At 55.5% G+C, this 22,463-nt stretch overlaps 1 protein-coding gene across 1 annotated transcript; it reads right to left on the bottom strand.

Moving 5' to 3' along the window:
* Positions 1–14,893: 14,893 nt before the first annotated feature.
* On the bottom strand, positions 14,894–17,273 carry LOC116420855 (apelin receptor-like). The gene is made up of 3 exons (XM_031948866.1): positions 15,976–17,273; positions 15,305–15,711; positions 14,894–15,108 (listed from the first exon to the last, which is right to left on the bottom strand). The coding sequence occupies exons 1-3, from the start codon at positions 17,205–17,207 to the stop codon at positions 14,894–14,896; spliced, it is 1,854 nt and encodes a 617-aa protein (XP_031804726.1). The 5' UTR covers positions 17,208–17,273.
* Positions 17,274–22,463: the final 5,190 nt, after the last annotated feature.

The following is a 22,463-nucleotide window of genomic DNA, read 5'->3' as shown; positions in this document are numbered from 1 at the left end:
GCCCACGAGGTCGTGCTTTTTCGTTTACAGCAGCAGAAGGTCCTTCTGGCTGGGGGGATGGTCTTCCTGGAAGCCCCGCCCCCCCTCCCTCTGCCCCTGCCGACGCACCCGGGTGGTGGGATGAAGGCTCCAGAGGAAAGGGACTCGGCGGAAGAAGCAGGCACGGGCCGGGCGTCCTCGCGGGAGGAGCCGCACCAGCTGCTGCCGCTGGCCCTAGTGGACACTCCCTGATAATAAAAGGTTTAAAACTCTGTGCCCTCCCCTCTTTGTTTCTTCCTCTGCTGGCTTGAGGAGGTCCCCCCCGGCCACTGAGTGGCCCTGGGCTCGAACCCCGTCCCAGCCATCTCTGCTGGGTGCCCTGGGGTCCGTCCCTCAGTATCCTCTTCTGAAAAAGGAAGACTCTGCGACTCGATGGCTTCTAAGGACCCTCGTGGTGTGGGGCTGACCTCTCGAATACCGAACTTGGTGCCGACTGCATGGGCACACGTGGCACCCGCCGCAGGATCCTCGGAAGAGCCCCGGAGGGGGAGCGGCCGCACGTGCCTGGCGTGACCTCGAGCGGATGTGCACATAGATCTCTGGGGGGGTTGGTGAGGCTGGTCTACACCTGTGACTTTACTGGCCCAGGGCATCAAGGGGCAGAGGAGGCTGACGTGCGAGTCCCTGGGAGGGAGGCCATGGCCATCGCGCTCCGCTGCTGGACTTGGGAAGACCCAGGTCACCACTGCTGCTCTCTTGTGTAAAATGGGGACCAGCAGCCCCTGGGGGACTGGGAAGGCTGACGGTGCGCTCTGTGCCCGGCTGCTGCTATTGTCAAGAAGCCCGGAGCACCGAGAGGTCAAGGGCCTTGTTCGTCCTGCCGGTGGCAGGCAGGGACTGAATCCAGCTCCATCCTCCCGGCCCGGGCCTGTCCGCCTCGGAGACAGGGACCGCTGAGCTCCACCTGGATCCCCGTGGGCCGTAGGTCGACTTCCTTTTAAAATCTGTCTCTGTGGAATCGTCTTTGTATCTGTTGTGTTGCACTTTGATGTGGCTGGGCCGCCCTCCTGCAGGGCCCGGGCCAGTCTGACCTTTCCCGCCCCCAAAGGATGCAGCTTGAGAGCTTGCCGTCCTTTGTGGGCTACCCCACGGCTTTCTTTGGGGTCTGGCGCTCTCCTTCTCTCCCTTCTCTCCTAGGCCCCCAGGCCCCTCTGGGTTCTGGGCCTTCCCGCTGATGCCGAGGGAGCGCACGTGCCAAGGACAGACGGAGCGGGCTCCCCCGTCAGCAGGGACCAGCAGGCGTCTCCGGCCTCAGTGGCCCCAAGAAGACCGGCCCGAGCACCCCGGGATCCAGCCAGGTCCAGCCAGGGCCCCTTCCTTGGGGTTTGTGCAACTCGGCGCCAAAGACAGGCCAGGGATTGTAGAAGAATCGTGGGGTGGTCCCCGCTCACCCTCAACACCAGGGAGTTGGGGGATAGGTTTCACCTGACACCCCCAGAGATCCAGAAAGACTCGTGTTCCGGTTTCCCCTCGGTAACAGCTTAAACTAGTTTGGGAAGTATTTTATTAGAAAGGACTTAAGAACAGCCTTATGACTGGAAAGTGGACAGCGTCCCCAGATAGCAAGAAGCCCCAGAGCCCTGGACGGCATTGATCACGGGGCTACCCCATCTCTTCCGAGACAGTTTCTGCCTCCCACTGGGCCAGAAGCGGTGGGGGGATCCCAGAGGCAGGAGGACTCCTCTCCCCAAGTTCAAATCTGACCTCAGACATTGCCTAGTGACACTGGGCAAGTCACTTCACCCTGACTGCCTCAGTTTCCTCGTTTGTAAAATGTACTGGAGAAGGAAATGGCCAACCAGGATCTCTGCCAAGAAAACGCTGAATGAAGGGTCACAGACTGGCCAGGAAGTGGGCTCAGTTCCCGCAAATCTCAAGGGCACGGCCTTTCCCCATCCTGGAAGCCTGCACCCAGGATGCTCTTTGCCAGTGCTGACATTCCACATCTAAGGCTGATCACTAAACTGCTGGGGGACCCCATTAAACAGACGGGATGTTGTCGGGAAAGACAGACTTTTCCTAAATGGCCCAAAGCTGGGCCCTCTTGCATCTCGGGGGCAGGGTCCGATGGCTGCTGCTGCGATTTCATCCTGGTCCCGTCACCCTGACCCCCGACCTTTGGGAAGAAGAGCCCGCTGGGGAGTCACCCCAGCTTCCTTCCTTTTGGGACTCCATCACTCAAGTGTCCACGGGGAGAGCAACGTCCTGGGAGAATGTGGACAGAGGTGGGTTCAGAGGTGACTCGGCCTTATCCATCATCCCCAGGCGCCCCCGGGCCTCGGACCAGGTCATGTCGGACACCACGTGGGAGCAGCAGCTGACGATGGACAAGTGGATCCCGGAGGCGGGGGTGGCCCGGCCTCAGACTGTGACCCGGCCGGGTCCTCCCTTCCCCACCTCAGCATCCTCATCTCTGTGGGACTGTGAAGCTCAAACGAGTTACTTGTGAAACCCTGTATCAATGTTAACCATAATTATATATAATAATGAGGTCAACAGGCGGCATCCATGGATCTGGGAATTCCGCCCCGGATAGTGCTGGCCTGGGAGTCAAAACAAGCGGGCTCCGCTGGGAGGGAGGCGGGAGGGACCTGGTAGACCCCAAACCTCGGGGGTTTAAAGGGGGGCCTGACCCGTTGGCGACCGTTCAGAGGAAGGCGGCCAGGATGGGGAAGGGTCTGGGCCCGGCGCGTTCACGGGGGCGGCCCGGCAAGGGGCAGGGGGCTCGGCCCAGCAGGCTTCCACGAGCGGAGGGCGCCCGTTCCCAGCCGGGGGCTCGCTTCCCGGTCACCCTCTGGGTGAGAGGATGGGGGAGGGTCTCTGCAGGGAATGCTCCCTTCCCTTCTGGGCCTCGGGCTCCTCGGTAAAGTGAGGGGAGTTGGGCGAGTGCCCTGGAAGGCACCTCCCGGCTGCAGCCCCAGGGGGAGACCCCCCCGCCCCCCGATAACTGGGTGACCTTGGCCAGGTTTCGAACCTCCCGGTGCAAGCCCTCTGACCGCCCGGAAAAGATGCGCCCTTGGGAGCGAGCGCTGAGGGGAGGGCGGGGCCAGCACCTGGAATCGAGGGCCGGGGGAGGGGGGCGGGGCCTCAAGGTCACCCAGGGACCAGCCCGTGACCTTCGCCAGGTCCTCCGCCAAAGCGGGGGCAGGCCGGGGCCCCTTAAGGTCGCCCTCCAGGGGATTCAGGCCCCCCCCTCCCGACCCCGGCTGGACAGACCGTTCCGACCGCCGCGTGCTGGGGGCAGGGGAACAAATCCCCGAGCGCACAGAGCTCTGGCCCAATGCGACCACCAGGTGGCGCACGCACCCTGCCCGGGCCGTCCTTGCTCCCGGAAGCTCGCAAAGGGGCCTGAGCGCAGGGAATGACGGGCCCTTCCGGGCCGGGGAAGAAGCGGGACCGCCGGCCTCCCTCCGGGTACTGGAGGCCCAAGTAAGGGGCGAGGCGTGGGCACGGGCCAGACCCGCGGGCTGAGCGCCAGCGCACCGGGCGAGCCGCGTCACCCCCGCGCGTGTATCAGAAACCTCCCCCCCTTCGGGTGAGGACGGAGGGGCTCGCACTTGACCCTGGTTCCCAGAATCCGGCCTTAGTGTAGGGTCAGCGGCCGGGCCTCTGAGCACGGAGCCCCCTCCCCCCATGGACACAAAGGAGAGAAAAACAGGCCCCGCCCTCAAGGACCTGGGGCCGGGGAGAGGGGACCCCCTGTAACCAATCAAGCTACACTGGGGAGGCTCGGAGCTGAGGAACCAAGGGGGGGGGAGAAATGGGGGGAGGGGGTCTCTCGCAGAATGTGGGACTTTGGCTGAGGAAGCCATGAAAGTCAGGAGGGGGAGGAGAGAAGGGACACGGGGGGGGGGCAGGGATGTCCCGGGTCCAAGACCAGGAGATCGAAGCTCCCAGCACCACATCAGGGAGGACCACTTCAGGGAGGACTACATCTGGGAGGACGTGGGGGGTGAGGACTGTTTATCCTGTCCTCCGCAGCCGTTCTAAACCTTTTCACCTCTCCTGAAACCTCCCATGGTTCCCCTCGCAGCTGATGAAAAACTGAGATCCTTCATGACAGCGTGCTCTCCTCCCTCTTCCTAAGCTCCCGTTGTTGGTTTGGCTTTTGCCCCCTTGCCCCTTCCGTGACGAGCGACCTTGTTCCGCCAAGGCTGCGCCCTCTGCCCGCGATCCCCTCCATGCGTCTCCCCCTCACTTATTTCCGGTCTCCTTCCCGTGGCCCACAGGCGTTTCCCCGGTCCTGGAACCGTCCTCACTGGGGTCCTTATATCCCCAGTATTGTCCCCTGCGTCTCCGCCTCTTGTGGCTTAAGCTGAACTAAACTCCCGTCGGGCATTGGGGCCGGGCCCCCCACTCCCTCCCCCCTCCTTGCAGCCTCATCCTTCCGCCCAAATGTTCTTGCAGTTGGTTCCCTAGCTGCGGGCCCAGCAGCCTTTGCTGTCGGCAGCCCCTGAGGCGCTGATCACTTCTCGGTATTCTCCCCCTCCAGGTTTGTGGGACGCGCCGCTCTCTCCTGGTTCTCCTCCTCCCTCTCTGACCACTGGTGTCCCCCTTGCTGGACCTTCCTCCAGATCGCCCCTGTCGGGCCCTTTTCTCTGCGGACCGCTTCACCCGGAGATCGCATCAACTCCCGCGGACTTAATTACCCTCCATGTTGAGGATTTCTCTTTTTCTGCCTTTCCTCCCTCTGCTGACCTTGAACTTTGCTTCCCCGAGCGCCTCTCGGGCATTTCCTGCTGGGTGGCCAGTGGTTCGCTTAGACGCGTCCAAAACTGAAGTCCTATCCTCCCCCTCAGCCTCCCTCACCTTCCCGTCCCTATGACTGAAGAGACCATCATCCTCGGCCCCCAACCTCCCTCGCCTCCTGAGCCATTGAAGAGTCCGCCCTTTGGTTCTTGGAAGCCATCTAGTCCACGCCACACCTAGAGCAGAATCCCTGGCCCAAACCTAACTCTGCTGGAGGCCCTGTGGTGCTGGGAGCCCAGGACTCCCCAAGTAGCCTCTTCCACTTGGGGAACTTCTGATGGGGAAGATGGAGGTCAGTGGAATTGACGTTGGCTTCTAATTGGCGGATGGATGAATGAATAAAACAATTCATTAGGTTCTTGACCATGTACCTCAAGCGCTGTGCTTAGCTCTGGAAATAGAGATATAAAGACAAAAGCTTTCCTTACTCTCAGGGAGCTTGGTCTCTGATGGGGGCGACATCACGTAGAGGGGTGGACCCTCTGGGAGGACATTGGGTTTGGGAACTTGTAGAAATGGTGAGTGGAACTATAGGAGGCGGCCTTTCCGATAGGAATGGCCGGCGTGGGTTTGAGTAGAATTAGAAAGGGGAGAGAAAAAAGGGGGGGAGGGCACAGCCACGTCCCAGGGTAAGAAGCTAGCTAATACGTAAAGTGAGGCTGAACTACGAGAGGTGGTGTTCAAGAAGCACAGTGGCGGCTATCAGGGCCAGGAAGGGTTAAGTCCCACAGGATGTGGCCTCTAGTCCAGGCAGCGAAGAGACGGGGCGCTCCAGCCGTTCTTAAGCTTTTGCTCTTAAACTTTTAACACTCTTAAAAAATTATTGAAGATTCTCTAAAGGGCTTTTGTTTACATTGGTGATCTCTCTCAATATCTGCTGTATTAAAGAATTGAACTGACATTTTAAAATATTTATTAACTAATTTTAAAATAATAAATTACATGTTTATGTAAAATAGTTTCTGACAGTAATTCTGTTTTCCGAAACAATTAGAAGAATCGCGTCGAGGGCACTAGGTGGCTCAGTGGATAGAGCACCAACCCTGAAGTCAGGAGGACCTGAGTTCAATTCTGTTATCAGATTCTTAACACTTCCTAGCTCTGTGACCCTGGGCAAGTCACTTAACCCCAATTACCTCAGCAAAAAGCAAAAATAAAAAAAAGAAAGAAAGAAGAAGAAGAATCGCATTGTTTTACCTGTTTTTACAAATCTCTGTAATGACCGGCTCAGTAGAAGACAATTGGATTCTCCTATTTGCTTCTTTATCCATTCTGTTGGAAATTTGCTGCTTTGGTTGAGATACATGGGGGAAAAAATCCAGCCTAATGAAGATAAATAGCTGGAAAAAGAAGAATTTTTTTTAGATTATACTTTTTACATGTCTCCATATGAGTTAAGTTGGGAGAGAAAAATCAGAACAAAAGAGAAAAAACAAGAAAAGAAGGTGAAAATAGTATGCTTTGATCTGTTCAGTCTGCTTGCAGATGACATTTTCCAACTCGAGTTTACTATGGATCGTCAAATTGCTGAGAAGAGCCACATCTGTCATAATTGATCATCACACAATCTGGTTGTTGCCGTGTACGATGATCTCCTGGTTCTGCTCACTTCCCTCAGCATCAGTTCATGTAGGTCTCTCCAGGCCTCCCCGAAATCCTCCTGGTGATCCTTTCTTAAAGAATAATGATATTCCATCACATTTATATACAATAACCTATTCAGTCCTTCCCCAACTGATAAGCATCCACTCAGTTTCCAGCTTCTTTCCATACAAAAAGAGTTGCCGCAAACATTTTTGCACATGTGGGTCCCTTTCCCTCCTTTAAGATCTCTTTGGGATATAATCACAGTAGAAGTACTGCTGGGTCAAAGGGGATGCACAGTTTAATAGCCCTTTGGACATAGTTCCAAGTTGCTCTCCAAAATGGTTGGATCATTTCACAACTCCACCAACAATGCGTTAGTATTTCACTTTTCTCCACATCCCTGCTAACATTTATCATCTTTTCCTGTCATTTTAGCCAATCTGAGAGGTGTGAAGTGGTACCTCAGAGCTGTCTTAATTTGCATTTCCCTAATCAGTAGCGATTCAGAGCATTTTTAATATGATTTGATGCCTCTAATAAGGAGGAATATTTTAATAGTCAATGCCTCATAAGTATCGTTGCTGAGTTGTTTTTTAGTTGTGTCCGACTCTTCATGACCTGACCAGAGGGATTTGCCATTTCTCTCTCCAGTTCATTTTATAGATGAGAAAAACTGAGGCAAACACGGTGAAGTGACATGCCCAGGGTCACACAGCTAATAGGTATCGGAGGCTGAATTTGAACCCAAGAAGATGAGTCTTTCCAACCCAGGCCCAGCACTCTATCCATCATTCTGCTTAGCTCCCCACATCTTGTCAGTATTTTTCGGTGTTAAAATACTCGGGAGTTCAGCCTCATCTGAAGCCTGAGAAGAATGACCAGAGCAGGAATCCCAGACCCAAGAGCCAGTTCCATCACTGAAGCCTCAGAGCCTTCCAGCTGGCTTCCAGTCCACTCTGCTAAACAAGTATTAAGTGTCTAGACAAGCAGGGCTGGAGACACAATCAATAAAGCTACTCCCTGCCCTAAAGGAGCTTACAATCTGAAAGCTTACAACTCCACAAGGAGGCAGGAGGGAGGGGGAACTGGAGCCATGGAACCAAGCAGGGCAGCAGATGCACAGTGGAGGGAGCCCCCTGTAGAGGAAACCACCCGAGTCTAATGGCACCTTGCCCAGGGGCGACCCTATGGTTGTGTCGCTCAGACTTAAACCTAGGTGGGGAACTTGTAAAACCCAAACCAGGGACTCAGCAATTGGATTCTGCCCTGCATCAGACCGCTTTGGGTGCCCTGAAAACCTGCAGGTCCCCAGTCTGAGCTGCCCCCGTGATCTGGCGATAGGGCAACACTCGAGAAAGCCCCAGAAGGACGAGAGGAGGCAAAACTCTCCTCCAGAAGCAAGCAGAGCTCATCCTAACAAAGTCTGAAGTCAGAAAGCAGACTGGGAAAAGGAGCGACTAAAGAAGAATCCCATCAACAAAGAGCATGTTATGGTGACAGGGATGTGTACACACATACACACACACACACACACACACACACACACACAGCAACAACGAAAGAATACTGGAACGGGAGTCCGTAAGACCCGTGTTCAAATTCTGCCTCAGATACCTTCTGGCTGTGATCCTCAGCATGTGACTTAACCTTTGTTTCCTCAACTATAAAATGTGGATGATCATAAACTCCTCCCAGAGTTGTGGTGAGGATCAAATGAGATAATAGTTGTAAAGTGCTTAACATAGACCCTGACAGGCAGTAAGCACTATGTAAATGCTGTTGTCATTATTGTTTTTATATCCTACAGAAGAGAATGATCCCAAAGCATCTGGACATGAGTTCAATTAGAATTCATGGAAAAGATAAAACAGGAGTGTTGCTTTTTTTGTTTTTAAACAGTTTTTTTTTTTTTTTAATATTTTGCTAAATAAAGTGCTAGAGGGGGAAATGAAAAAAGATTGAGGACTTTGGAAGAAAGAATTGGAAAGAGAATCAACAGCTTGACATTAGAAGTAAAAGCCTTATCCAAATTACAAACTATGAAAATGAGAATGGATCAAATGGAAGATAATGACTCATAAAAGACAATAAGAAATGTTTCATGGTTGACTGAAAAGAAAATATGAAAAATAGGCATGTCATGGCAAAACAACTGACTTGGGAGACGAGTCTATGACAGTCAACAAGAAATTATTAAATGCTTGCTCTGTATCAGACATTGTGTTAAGCAATGGAGGTACAATTAATTATAAGCAAGGAGGAAAACAAGCCTTGACTTCAAGAAGGTTATGATCTAATAGAAGAAATTAAATAAAAGAGAGGCAGAAAAGCAGAAAGGAGGAGGAGGAGGTACAATTAATTACAGGCAGGGAGAAAAACAATCCTTGACTTCAAGAAATATATTCTAATAGAAATTAAATAAATGAGGGGCTGAAAAGCAGAAGGGAGGAAGAAGAGGTACTCGGGCAGAGGCAAGAGAATGATCCTGGGCTCTTTTCCAAAATGGAGGGTCCAGGAAAAATTCATCAATGGGAGGAGAGACTTGCAGGAGGGGAGTCAAGAAGCAGCTGAAGCATCATGGTGTGCTCATCTTATTTCAAGAAATTTTTTAAGCCCAGTCCCTATTTCTTAGAATCAGAAGGTAAAGTGGGAATAGAAAAAAAAAAATCTCCAAATGAAAACTTCTGGTTACATTAGAGTCAAAACCTAGAGCTTCCAGGTCAAAGGGAAAATATTGCAAACAGCAAAGAAAGAATTCAAGTAGCAAAAAGCTTCACTTAAGAGCAAACGCAATTTAGCCCCCATCACTATAAAGAAGTGGAAGCTTGGAATATTAATCTTCCCTCCTTCCCCCCTCCCTCCCCATTCCACCTCACCCCCTAGGAATATACTCAGTTTTGTTGGGTAAGTTAGCAGCAAGGTGGCCCAGTGGCTAGAGCTGTGGACCTGGAGTCAGGAAAACTCATCTTCATGATGAGACACTTGCTAGCTCTCTGACTAGAGGCCAATCACTTAACTCAGTTTGCCTCAGTTTCCTCACCTGTAAAATGAGCTGGAGAAGGAAATGACCAAGGATCTTTGTCAAGAAAACCCTAAGTGGGGTCCCAAAGTCAGACAAGTCTGCTGGGATTGTCTTGGATCACTGTATGGCTGAGAAGAGCTGAGTCTCATAGCTGATCGGCACATAATCTTGCTTTTACTGTGCACGTTCTCCTGGTTCTGTCACCCAGCATCCATCCGTTCATGTCAGTCTCTCCAGGTTTTTCTGACATCTGCCTGCTCATCATTTCTTCTGGCACAACAGCGTTCCATCACAACAATATATCCCAGTCTATTCATCCATTGCCCAGTTGATGGGAATCCCCCCCATTTTCCAATTCTTTGCTACCACAAAGAGACACTGAAATATTTACACAAAGTTTTTTTGCACGTGTGAGTCCTTTCCCCTCCTCAACGATTTCCTTGGGATACAGATCTAGTAGAGACATTTCTGGGTCAAAGGGTATATACAACGTTTGCAGCCTTTTGGACATGGTTCCAATTTGCTCTCCAGAGTGATTGGATCATCTCACAACTCCACCAACAATGTATCAGTGCCCCAGTTTTCCCACATCCCCTCCAATATTTATCATCTTAGTCAATCTGAGAGGTGTGAGATGGTACCTCGGAGTTATTTTAAGTCGTATTTCTCTAATACAGATTTAGAGCATTTGTTTATGTTTCGAATTTGGAGTCGAGTTTTTAAAAGTTTAGAATTACCAGGAAACCAAAGAATAGGGGAAATAAAGGCGTCCTTTCCCCAGCCTCGTTCTACCCACGGACCTCGGGGGAAGGAGTCTGTGACTCCAGGTTGGGACCCGCTGCCCTGGAGCTCCAAGCTGTGAGAGACAAGTTTCCTGGCTGGGATCATCCTGGCTTTGTGGATCAGGGACATAATTAGGATATGAGCTATCAGAGAGCGGAGGGATTAAGGTCCGAGGAGGAAGGGGACGTTTATTCTGGAGGTTCGGAATTTCACCTTCTAGAGTCCGTTCTCAGTCCCCGCCGTCGGCTCCCCAAGCCCCCGATCTGTAGTCTAAGATCGCTTGCCAGGGGAAGCCTTCCCAGTCCCGGCACCTGACCGCGGGACCTCTGGCAGTGTTCCTCCGCTATCGCTGGTCCCTCTCAGCTCTCCCCGGCCCCGGACACTGGCTTCACTGTTACCTCCCCCTCCTGGGGCAGGTGGGAGCCAAAGTGGCCATGCGGCGGGGGGGGGTCCGGGCGGAGGTGCCCGTGAGTGAAGCAGCCCATTGTCTGGGGCCAGGGCCGGGCACAGAGGAGGAGTGTGTGTCCCTCTGTGCCTCCAGCGGCAGCCGGGCTCCTGTCTCCAAGGAAACCCCCCTTGCAGTAAGAAGCATCCTGAGCAGGGGCTGCCGCCCATCTCCTTCTCCAGAGGGCGCGGGGGGAGGGGAGCGCCATTTCTTCTCTCCACAGAGCCCTCTTGCCTCAGCCTGCAGGTGCCGGGAAGTGGGGGGTGAAAGGGATCAGCGGCAGGATTCCTGGGGCCCCGGAGCCAAGAGCCCCGCGGAGCGCGCCAGGGCTTCCTGCTGGGCGCACACTGGGGCCTTGTCCCGGCTCCGGGACGCGGGGGCGCCGCAGGTGGGGGACAGAGCCCAGCGCCAGGAAGCCGGAGCCTCCGGAGGAGGGAGCTGTCCAGCGCGGCCAGGAGCCGAGTCCCGGGCCAGCCCATCCTTCTGGAAACCGGCTCTCCCTCCAGTCCCACGGCTGGAACCTGGGCTGCCATTTCAGTGTCCCGGAGGCTCATCCCCCACTCGTGACAGGAGTGCCAGCCGGAGCCCAGGGGTGCTTGGGAAGAGCCTTTGTAAGCCCGAGGAGCACCGGAAATGTGATCCGGGTGGAGCCACTTTCTTCCCTGAACCTTGAGCCCATGGAGAAGGAGAGGGAAGGATGCTGGGGGGGGGGGGTCCCATCAGCTGCATTTATCCTGCCTCCCCCCAAAATTGTCCATCTCTGCGAGTGAGTAGAGGGGAGCCTAGTGGAGGAGAGCAGGTAAGACACCCACTGAGCGCCAGCGGCTGGGGACACCCGGCTCATGCTTCCTGTCCCTGGCATTTCCTCACCAACCCTGCCTACTCTTAGAATTGGGGGGGGGGGATGGTAGGATCCCAGATGTTCTAGCTGGAAGGAACCTCAAGGCCAGTGCAGTTCAAGCCCTTTATTGTATAAATGAGGAATCCGTGATGCAAACTTTTCCAAGTCACGCAGGCCGACAATAATGGGTCGTGAGCCCCAATATTTTCATTCCTAATCCAATAGCCTTTCCGCTGTGCTACACTCTCTTGGACTTATCCCAACTTTCCTTAAGCTAATTTTCATGGATTATTTCATTCAGTTCTAGAAACAATTGGGTTTCATTTTTATTTTGAAAAATATTTGATTAAATCATTTTATTCAATTATTAAGCATTTTATTCTTTCTCCCACCTTACCCTTAATAATTAAAAAAACCCCAGGATCCTTCTAATACATAATCAAGCATCAAGAATTCTCATATGGACCATATTAAAAAATACGACTTATTATGCATTTGAGAATGTCTCTTCTTTGTTGGGAGACGAGCAGCAGCTTCATCCATCCCTGGATCCCTGGCTATTCACCACCTTCATCAGAGAGTCCTTTAGGTTTTCCAAGTTCTATCTCTTTACAAAGTTGTTGTTGCTTCCGAAATCTTCCTTCTGACTCTACGTCCTACAGGTTTTCTCTGGGCCCACGTTTTAGAAAGAATCGGCTCTGGAGGGCACCCAGGACAAACTAGGATGGCCAGGATGGGGAAGGGTCTGAAAACTTGCTCATGGTGGACTTATGTCTGCCCCTGAGTTACTTCTCTGATCACCTCCTGGCAGCTTGTTATGAGAGGAAAGGGAGAAAAAGGATGGTGATATGGATTCTCTTAAAGGAGCCAACAACTTTGACCAGAGTCTGATAGGGAACATGGAAACCTCCCGGCTAAAAGACTAGCATGGTAGGACCGGAGATCATTATCCACTTCAACAACGATACTATATGATGATCAATTCTGATGGACGTGGCCCTCTCCAGCAATGAGATGAACCAAATCAGTTCCTTTTGTTCGATAATGAAGAGAACCAGCTACACCCAGTGAAAGAACTCTGGGAAATGAGTGTGAACACAACATAACATTTCCATTCCCTCTTTTGTTCGCTTGCATTTTTTTATTTCCTTTTCAGGTTAATTTTATCTTATTTCTAAGTCCGATTTTTCTTGTGCAGCAAAATAACTGTATGGACATTATATATATATATATATATATTTATATATATAGTATTTAACACATACTTTAATATATTTAACATGTATGGGACTACCTCCCATCTGGGGGAGAGAGTGGGGGAGGCATTTAGGGTTAGGGTTAGAGTCTGAAGGTTTTGCAATTGGCAATGCATAGATCTTATACATAAAAAGCTATAATAAGAATAATTAAAAAAAAGCCTAGCCTTGGTTGGAATTGAGGGATGTTGGGGAAGGATTCAGTGGACTGTAATGACCCCAAAGTGTGAAAATATTGCAGCCCTGAGGTTAGTTGAGCGGGTTTTGTGGTTGGGTTTTGTTGTTGTTTTTTGATGGTGGATGGGGAGAGAATGGAGGTACAATTAATCCTGTTACAGGTGAAGAAGAGGAGAAAACCCAGGATTGGACGGACTAAGAAAGTGTGGTGAGTTCCCCGTCACTACAGAGCCCATTTGGGCCATACAAGGTACAGGTTACATAGGATCCTAGATCTGGAACTGGAAAAAACCTTAGAGATCACCTAACAAATCCCCTCGTCTTCCATCTGAGGAAACAGCCTATGGAGTGGGGAGTGAAGTGATTCGTCCCCACAACTACTAAGCACCAGAGGGAAAATTTGAAGCCCTCCCACCCATTAGGGAAGGGATGGGACCTAGAGGAAGATTTTGGCTCTCAGGTCTGTGACCCTGCTAAGGACACTGAGTATGGAGGAATCAGGGGACTGTGAATCTTGTCTCTACCCCTTATTGCCTGTCTCTTGGTGCCTCAGTTTCCTCATCTGTAAGATAAAGGGTTGGATTGGGGGCCCAGAACTCTGCTCATGGGTGTCATGGGTCTTATAATCCCCGGTTCCCAACACTGTTTGCTTGTTTGCTTGTCCGGTGAGTCAAGGAAGGGATAGAAAAGGGTTGTAAAACCCCAGCTCTGCCATTCTTGGACGCTATTAATTAATGGGGGAGCGATGGAGCAGCTGCCTAATAGAGTCAGAGCTCGGCAGCCCGCAAGCTGGCCCACCCCCAAGTCTCTCTGGGTCCTTTGAATCTGCCAGGAAGCACCGGGACCCGGCCAAGGAATGGGGCATAGGAGTAGTCTGGGATTTGGGGGGATCCAGCGGCCCCACCAGAGCCAGTTTCAGTTCTGCACCCCACAAGAGGGCCCCATTTTGCAATTAAGGGGAACAGTCAAGACTCAGGCGGCTCAGGCTCCCCTTGGGGGCTGGAGATCTCGGCCCCAGCCCCTCAGCCAGCTGTGAGCCTGGGCTTCCTCTCCCTGGGTCTCAATGTCCTCCTCTGCCTCCTGAGGGGAATGGACTGAGAATTTGGTATTCCCAGAAAGAGAAGAGAGAGGGGGGAGAGACAGGGAGAGAAAAAGGAAAAGAGACACAGACCAGCAGAGACAGAGAGAGAAAGAGAAAGAGAGAGACAAAGCCAAGAGAGAAACAGAGACATTCAAACAGGCAGGCAGGTAGGCAGAGACACAGAGAGAGACAGAGACAAAGCCAAGAGAAAGAGACAAGCAGAGACAGACGGAGGGACGGAGAGACAGAGAGACAGAGACAAAGCCAAGAGAAAGAGATAAGCAGAGAGAAAGAGAGAGACAGAGAGACGGGGAGAGGAGAGACAGAGACAGAGAGATAGAAAGAGAGAGGGGGGGGAGGGGGAGAGACAAAGAGACAGGCAGGCTGGCAGAGACGGGGCAGGGGAGAGAGACCGACAAGGAGACAGAAACAGACAGTAGGCAGGCAGAGACACATAGAGACAGACACAGTCACACACAAGAGAAAGACAGGAAGAGACATATAGGGACAGAGACATACACACAGAGAGAGACAGAGAAACAGACAGAGACAAACCGGCAGACAGACAGAAACACTCGGAACCGAACGGAGGCAGAGGGGGAGGGGAGACTGGGAGTGAAGAACTCCCGGTTTCTAAGCCGGAGGGGGAGAGGGGGCAGCTCCTGCTAACCGCTTGCCCCAAAAGCCCCAACCTCTTGCCCCCTTTCGCCCCCCCCCACCTTCCGAGCCCGGGGGGCAGCCCCGCCCTCCTTTCCCCTAGGCCCTCCTCCCCCCTGGTGTGTCTCTTCCTCCCTCCACCCAGGTCTCGGTCAAATTGTGCGTCCGGAACTCGGCCCCTCCCCGGCCCCGCTGGAGATGACGGCGGCTCCTTAAAGCCAAACAAAAAGGTATTTTCGGGGTTGCTAACGCGTCTCTACTGGCAGAAGTCCAGCCCGTCGATTTGCCGCTCCTCACCCGCAAGGTTCTCGTACCCGCCCCGCCCCCGCGCCTTTGCCCAGCCGTCCCCGAGTCCGTCCGTATTCCCTTCTGCGGTCGCTGAAGCTCCGTCCCCCGCGGGCTGGGGTCCTGAAGCGGGTCCGAGCATCGCCAGGGCTCCCGGCTTGGGGAGCAGGCAGCCCCCGCGCCGGGCTGGGAGGGGGGAGGGCGGAGAACAGCAGCTTTATTTTCGGCGAAGTTCTAACTAAAAGGTAGCATTTCCTTCAGTGACAAAGACCGAGGTCAAGGAGGGCAGAGGGGTCCCTCACCCGACAGGGGGGAAGCCCCGCAGCGATGTTGGGGCCCCTCCTCCCCCCCGCTGATAGGACTAGACGTTGTTCTTAGAAACCCCGGGCGAAGAGACCCCCTTCAGCCAGATCGAGTTGGGCGCGTTGGGCGCCTGCTCCGGAACTTACACGGGAAGTTTCGGGGAGAACTGGGGTGACCGGCTCGGTCCGGGGGTCACGCTGGATTCTGACCGGAGCTGTCCGAGGCCGTAACCGCACCCGGGGCTTCGGACCCAAGGCCAGGTCCCTGGGCGCACGGCGTCCCGCCGCCCCTATTCTTTTGGCTCCGTGGTGTCCGAGTTTTACGCACGTGAGAGCCCGCGAGCCAGTGGAGCCGGTGCTCACCAAGGGCGGGCTCCCCTCCGCTAGCGCGGCAGCTCCGGGGGCTCGGGGCGGCGGCCGAGGAAGGCCTGTCCCCGACCCCACCTCAGACACGTGTCCCGGCTGCGCGCTCGGAGGCGGACTCCCTCTGGGGTCCAAAGGGGAGGCCCTACCCCTCGGGCGCGGGGCTCGCGCGCCCGGTCCCTGGAAAGAAGCGCGCCCGCAAGGCTGCCTTTCCCGAGGAAGGTTTTATTGGACTGCGGACAGTCACACCCCAGCCCACAAGCAGCGTGGCCCGTCCCCCGGGGGCCCGCCCTCCCTCTGTCCAGGTCCGGGGTGCCGAAGCCCTCCAGGGGCCCGTCAGCCCCGAGCTCCCTCCGCGGCCCGAGCTCCCAGCGGCCCAGCCCGTCACAGCTTGGTGGCCAGCGAGGCCAGCTCGGAGCGCTGCGTGTGGCCGCTGGCGGCGCTGGCGGCGCTGGCGCTGGACGAGGCGGGCGCCGCGGGCTCCCCGAGCGGGGGCCCCGAGGCGGGCGGCCGGGCCCGGCGGCCCAGCAGCGGCGGCCGCGGCAGGCGGCGGCGGCACTGCGCGCGGAAGCGGCGGTCCAGGAAGGCGTAGAGCAGCGGGTTGAGGCAGCTGTTGACGTAGGCCAGGCAGGTGGCGTAGGGGTGCAGGCGCACGATCAGGGCCTGCGCCGCGCACGGCAGCGCCACGAGCCCCAGCCAGCTGAGCACGTAGAGGCTCTTGAGGACGTGGAAGGGCAGCCAGCAGAGCGCGAACACGGCCACCAGCGCGGCCAGGAGGCGCAGCAGGCGCCGCCGCTGGCCCCGGCCCCGGGGCCCCGGCCGCTCCGCGCCCGCGGCCCCCGCCCCGAAGTGGCGGCTCACGGCGCAGCCGATGCAGCAGTAGAAGACGCCCATGAGGCCGGCGGGCAGCGCGAAGCCCAGCAGCGTGGTGGCCAGGCTCAGGCCGCCCAGCCAGTAGGCCTCGTGCTCGGGCGCCGCCGCCACGCTGCTGAAGTCCATGTCGCAGACCGTGAGGTTGGCGGGCGGCTGCGCGCGCGTGTCCCGCAGCAGCAGCGCCGGCAGCGCCAGCAGCGCGGCCAGCAGCCAGAGCGCGGCCAGCGCGGCCGACGTCCCGGGCCGGCCGCGCGCCGGGGCCGGGCCCCCGCGGCGGCCCAGCGAGCGGCCCACGGCCAGGTAGCGCTCGAAGCTCAGGCCCGTCAGGCAGAAGGCGCTGGCGAACATGTTGAGCAGCACCAAGTAGCTGCTGAGCTTGCACAGCGCGGCCCCGAAGGGCCAGTGGAAGCGCAGCGCCGTGTAGGCGGCCCACAGCGGCAGCGTCACCACGAAGGCCAGGTCGGCCAGGGCCAGGTGGCCGATGTAGGCGTCCGTGGCGCGTCGCTTGGCCCCGCCGCCCGCGCCCGCGCCCCCGGGGCCGCGCCACACCGTGACGATCACCACGCCGTTGCCCGACAGGCCGAGCACGAACACCAGCATGTAGAGCACGGGCAGCAGCGAGTAGGACAGCTCCCAGTCGTCGGCCCCCTCGTCCTCGCCGCCGCACGCCGCCCCGCCCGAGCCGTTGTAGTAGTCGTAGTAGTAGTCGGGCGCCGGGACCCGGGGCTCCGGGCTCCAGGGCTCCATGGCTGCGCCGCCCGGCCCGGCCGCTCCGGAGCGACCCCGCGGCCCGGAGTGTGTGGGCGGCGGCCCCTCGGGTCCTATAAAAGAGAGGCGGCCACGGCTGCCGCTTGCCCCACCCCTCGGGGGAAGGGCCGAGGCCGGCCGCCCCTCCCGCTTCCCCGCGGCCCGGACCCCCTCCCCTCCGCCTCAGACTCCGCCCTCCCCCCCTTCCTCCCCTCCCCACTGCTCTCCCCGTTACCTTCGCCCGCTCCTGCCGGGACTGGGGACCGGCTCGGTCCAGCCGCCGCCCTCGGGGACGCGGGGAGTCCCGCCCGGGTCCCGCCGGCCAGCCTGGGGACAGAGGCGGGATGGGCCGGGATGCCGCCGCCGCCGCCGCCGCCCTCCCCTCCGCCCCCTCCCGGCCCGCTCCCTCGCCTTCTCCCGGGGTGTTCCGGCCTCTGGAGCCGCACAGCCCGGTTACTTCCTTCCCCGAACCCCCTCGGAGCCCGGGGGCCCCGGCGTGGAGGTTCCCCTCCAGCCTCCTGCCTCCGGAGCCGCGGCCCCGGGTCCTTGACGGCCCTGCTCCCCAGCCCGTCCGGCACTCGGCTCCCCCATGCGCGCGCCCTCTGACCCCCTCTCTTACAGCCCCCCCCCAGTCCTTCCTTCCTCTCCCCGATGCCCGCTCACACAGCCAGCTTTCTCCCTCACCCTCAGCCCTCCTTTCCTCCGCCTCGTGCCCCCTTCTCCCCCTCTCTCCCCGTCCTTGGTAAACAACCCCTTCCCTCCCTCCCCGGGATCCATACCTACTCAGCACAGCGCCAGTCCCCGCCGGTGTGACCCTAGACCAGTCACTCTCCGAGCCCCAGTTTCCCGTTCTGCAAAATGAAGGGGCCGGACATGACCCGAGGTCCCTTCCCAGCCTAGGAATAGGATCCTGGGGACCCCGGTTCCCTCTTTAAGCCCGTCGTCCGCCTCTCCCTGCACGCCGGCGGGCTCACCTACCCCGCTTCTCAGTCGCTTTCACACACCTCCCCCTTCCTTGCAGGAGCCATTTGTCTCTGAAGTCTGTCAGAGGAGAAAAGACGCCCTTCCCCCCTCCCCGCCCCCATCCAAGGGGCTGTGAGACCTTGTCGGTGTTTTCCCAGAGCCCGGAGAAGTGTTTTCCTTGGGGGGTGGGAGGGTGTTTTTCTGGGCCAGTCCCTGGGAGCACCGCAGCCGCCCCCCGCCCCCCTCGGAGAGCTGGGGATTCCTGCGATAAGAGGTGGGTCCAGATACCGAGCCGCGCTTCCCATCCCAGGAGCTGGGAGTGTTTGCTCAGCAGGGGCTGGAGGGGCTGGGAGCCGCCGGCTCCAGCCCTGCCCCTCCCCCTCCGACTGGGAAAGGGGCAGCGGGAGAAATTCCCGGCCTGGGCATTGGAAGCTCCTAATGGAAGAGAAAGCGCTCGGCTTCTGAACGAGCCCCGGGACTGTGGGCCGAGTGCCGGGCCTGCAGTCGGGAGGCCCAAGTTCAAACCAGGCCTCGCCCGGTGCCGCATGGAGCCTTGCTTGCCTCAGTTTCCTCAGCAGTAAAATGGGGATAACCATAGTAGCTTCAAGAGGCTGGTGTGAGGATGAAATGAGACGTTGTATGTGAGAAACATCGGCAGCAGCTATAGAAATCGCACCTTCCCTAGAGCTGGCCATTGTTTAACAAATGGGGAAACTGAGGCCCACAGAAGTAGAAATCTTAATCCAGCCCATTTTACAGATGGTCAAACTGATCCTCAGAGCAGGGAAATGCCTTCCCCAACATGAACAGGAAGGAACGGGGACTGGGATTTCACTGGAGGAGGGAACTGCTCTTTCCTGATGCAATTCCACCCCTTCTCTGAAGCCCACAGTCTTAAGAGACCCGTGGGGCACTGAGAGGTTGTCAGAAGGTCAGCAAGCATTGATGAAGCACCTCCTGTATATCAGGGAATGTGCTAAGCCCTGGAGGTACAAAGAGCACAAAAACCTGCCCGGAGGATCTCGTGTTCTAGTGGGGAAACAACTTGCCAAAAAAAAACAAAACATTCGAAGCTCTTTTCCTTTCAATTTCCTCCACTGTCTGATCCCCATCAGTCTTCCTTTCATCTTTCATATCTCCATATATAAACACTCCTATTTCCATTTTTAACCCTCTCCAAAGCATCATAATCCTCCCTTGGTGGTACTGTTCTCTCTGTCTCTTCAAATCCTGTCTTCTCTTCTTCTTTTCTCTCTCTGTCTCTCCTTCTCTTCCACTCTCTGTCCTCTCCTCTGTCTCCTGTCCTCTTTCCTGTCTCTCTTTTCTAGCTCTGTCCCTGTCTCATCTTTGTCCTCTGCTTGTCTCTGTCTCTTTGTCTCTTCTTCTTCTGCCTATCTCTGTCTCTCTCTCTTTCTCTCTCTGTCTGTCTCTTCCTTGTCTTTCTCTCTGTCTTCTCTCTGTCTCTTCTTCTCTCTCTCCTCTTCTCTGTCTCCTTTCTCTCTCTTCTCTTTTCCCTTGTCTTCTTCTCTTCTCTGTCTCTCTTCTCTTCTTCTCTGTCTCTCTCTCTCTCTGTCTCTTCTTCTTTCTCTCTTCTTCTTCTGTCTCTTTGTCTCTTCTCCTGTCTCTCTCTCCTGTCTCTGTCTCTTCTTCTCTTTCCTATCTCTTCTCTCTTTCTCTTTCTCTGTCTCTCTTCTCTTCTTCTGTCTTCTTCTCTTCTCTTCTCTCCCTTCTTATCTCTCTGTCTCTATCTCTTCTCTCTTCTTTTCTCTCTTCTCTCTGTCTCTGTCTCTCTCTCTGTCTCTGTCTGTCTCTCTTCTCTTCTCTCTCTTCTTCTCTGTCTCTCTGTCTCTTGTCTCTTCTTCTCTTCTCTTCTCTGTCTGTCTCTTCCTCTGTCTCTGTCTCTCTCTGTCTCTGTCTTCTTCACTGTCTCTCTGTCTCTTCTCTGTCCTCTTCTGTCTCTTCTTCTCTCTTCTTGTCTCTGTCTGTCTCTCTCTCTTCTGTCTTCTTTCTCTTCTCTCTTCTCTGTCTTCTCTATCTTTCTGTCCTCTTCTCTGTCTCTCTCTCTGTCTCTGTCTGTCTCTCTCTCTCTCTCTGTCTCTCTTTCTCTCTCTGTCTCTGTCTCTGTCTGTCTGTCTGTCTCTATCTCTGTCTCTCTTTCTCTCTCTGTCTCTGTCTCTCTCTCTGTCTCTGTCTGTCTCTCTCTTTCTGTCTCTTCTATTTTTGTCTTTCTGTCTCTCTCCTGTCTGTCTCTCTCTTCTTTTTCTATCTGTCTCTCTCTCTTTCCTGTCTCTCTGTCTCTCTCTTTTCTGTCTCTTGTCTCTGTCTCTCTCCTGTCTCTTCCTTGTCTCTTCTATCTCTCTCTCTCTCTTTCTCTCTCTGTCTCTCTCTGCTTCTCTCTCTGTCTCTGTCTGTCTCTCTGTCTCTGTCTTCTCCTGTCTCTCTTCGTCCTCATCTCCTTTTCTTCTGTCCTGTTCTCTATCTCTGCTCACTGTCTGTCTCTGTCCTCTGTCTCTGCTCTATCTCTTGTCTCACTCTTCTTTCTCTCTCTGTCTCTCTCTCTGTCCTGTCCTTTCTCTCTTGTCTCTTCTTCCTCTTCTGTCTCTTCTCTGTCTCTCTCTCTTCTCTCTCTTCTCTGTCCATCCTCTTTCTGTCCTTCTATTTTGCTCTCTGCTCCTCTCCTGTCTTGTCTCTGTCTGTCTACTGTCCTCTCTCTCTCTCTTCTCCTCTGTCCTCTGTCTGTCTGTCCTCTGTCCTCTCTCCCCCTTCCTCTGTCTCTTCTCTGTCTTATCTCTGTCTCTCTCTCTCTCTCTCTTCTCTGTCTGTCTGTCTCTCCTCTGTCTCTCTCCCTTCATCTCTCTTCTCGTCCTAATCTCTGTCTCTCTCTCTTTCTCTCTTGTCTCTCTGTCTCTTCTGTCCTGTCTCTCTGTCTCTGTCTCTCTCCTTCTCTTCTCTCTGTCTCTGTTTCTCTGTCTCTCTCTCTTGTCTTCTCTGTCTCTTGTCTCCACGTGGGTGGAAGCGGACTTCTTCAGAAGTGGATGCAGGAGTCAAACAGAGTGGAGGCGGGAGAACCACCGGGAACCAGTAAACGTACAAACGAGAAATCCCTATTCCCACGAGAACCAATTCTCACCGTCTAGGTGTGGAGAATCAACCTCAAAACAGGGAGAAAAACCCAAGACTCGACTTGTCCAACACCGCTCTGATGGCCGCCAAGCAAGGGCAGCAAGAATCCATGGGGGTCAGTGGCTGAGGAGCAACGAGGAGCAGCCATTTCGAGGCGGAGGAGAACTCCGAGCCATTGGAAGACTCGACTCGGAGCTGCTGCCAGGACCTGCAGAATGAGGATTCATGAGGGACTGGTCCCCTGCAGGTCCCTCTGGAACCACCCACGTCCAGTGGCAAGATGGATGGGACGCCGGTCCAGGCCCTGGAGCCGAGGGGCACCCTCAGGAGTGGTCCCGAGAAGAGGGCCGGCTCGAACCGAGCAGAGTGGCGGTGCCACAAGTGCCGGATCTCCTTGCCTGGTGTGGGTCCTGAGGGAGGGCTGAACTACTCCCAGATGTAAGGACCCGCCCGACAAGGTTCTACTCATGTCTGAACCTCCGTGACCAGACCTGGGGTTTTCTTGGCAGGGAATACCGGACTGGTCTGTCATTTCTTTCTCCAGCCCGTTTTACAGATGAACCAATTGAGGTACAAAGGGTGCCGTGACTTGCCCAGACTCGCTCAGCTAGTGTCTGAGCTCAGATTTGAACTCGGGGCAGTGACTCCGGGCCCGTGTGGTGCTCCCTGGCAATAAAGTCCTAGAAGCTGCCTGGAAGGGCCGAGAGAGAGAAAACCTTGTAGACCCTTAAGCGGCGTTCTAGCCGAAATCCCTTACTTGTTGTTCCCCAGCTGTGACGTTATGGGCAGCTACGTGACCCAGCGGATGGAGTGCCAGCCCCGGAGGGAGGAGGACCCAGTTCTAAGGTGGCTCCGACACCTCCTCCCTGGGTGACTCTGGGCCACCTGCTTCACTCTGCCTGCCTCAGTTTCCTCATCTGTCAAATGAGCTGGAGAAGGAAACAGCCAAGCCCTCCTGCATCCCTGCCGAGAAAACCCCAAAGGGGAGCTCCAAGATTTGGACGCAAGCGCACGACGGCGCCAGACGGTGTGACTTAGGTGGATCCAGGCAAGGGCCACGTTCTAGGAGCCGAGCCCGGTGCTAGGTTCCAGCTGGGAGGCTTCTGTGCACCTCGGTTTCCCCACTTAGGTCCCCCTGGGGCTCCCTCACCCCTTTAGTGGGAGGCTCCC

This window comes from Sarcophilus harrisii, chromosome 1, assembly GCF_902635505.1.
Source record: "Sarcophilus harrisii chromosome 1, mSarHar1.11, whole genome shotgun sequence".
NCBI lineage: Eukaryota > Metazoa > Chordata > Mammalia > Dasyuromorphia > Dasyuridae > Sarcophilus > Sarcophilus harrisii.
The sequence above is the reverse complement of the archived record's forward strand: the minus strand, read 5'-3'. Positions and strand labels throughout refer to the sequence as shown.

Excerpts from the sequence above, each read along its gene's own strand:
- LOC116420855 (XM_031948866.1), bottom strand. The coding sequence starts at position 17,207 with ATGGAGCCCTGGAGCCCGGAGCCCCGGGTCCCGGCGCCCGACTACTAC. Across the intron at positions 15,712-15,975 it reads GCCTCGCTGGCCACCAAGCT|AGGGAGTCCGCCTCCGAGCG; the intron begins GTGACGGGCTGG and ends TTTGGACCCCAG. Across the intron at positions 15,109-15,304 it reads AGGGGGTCTCTTCGCCCGGG|CCCGGCGCGGGGGCTGCCTG; the intron begins GTTTCTAAGAAC and ends CCCCCCTCCCAG.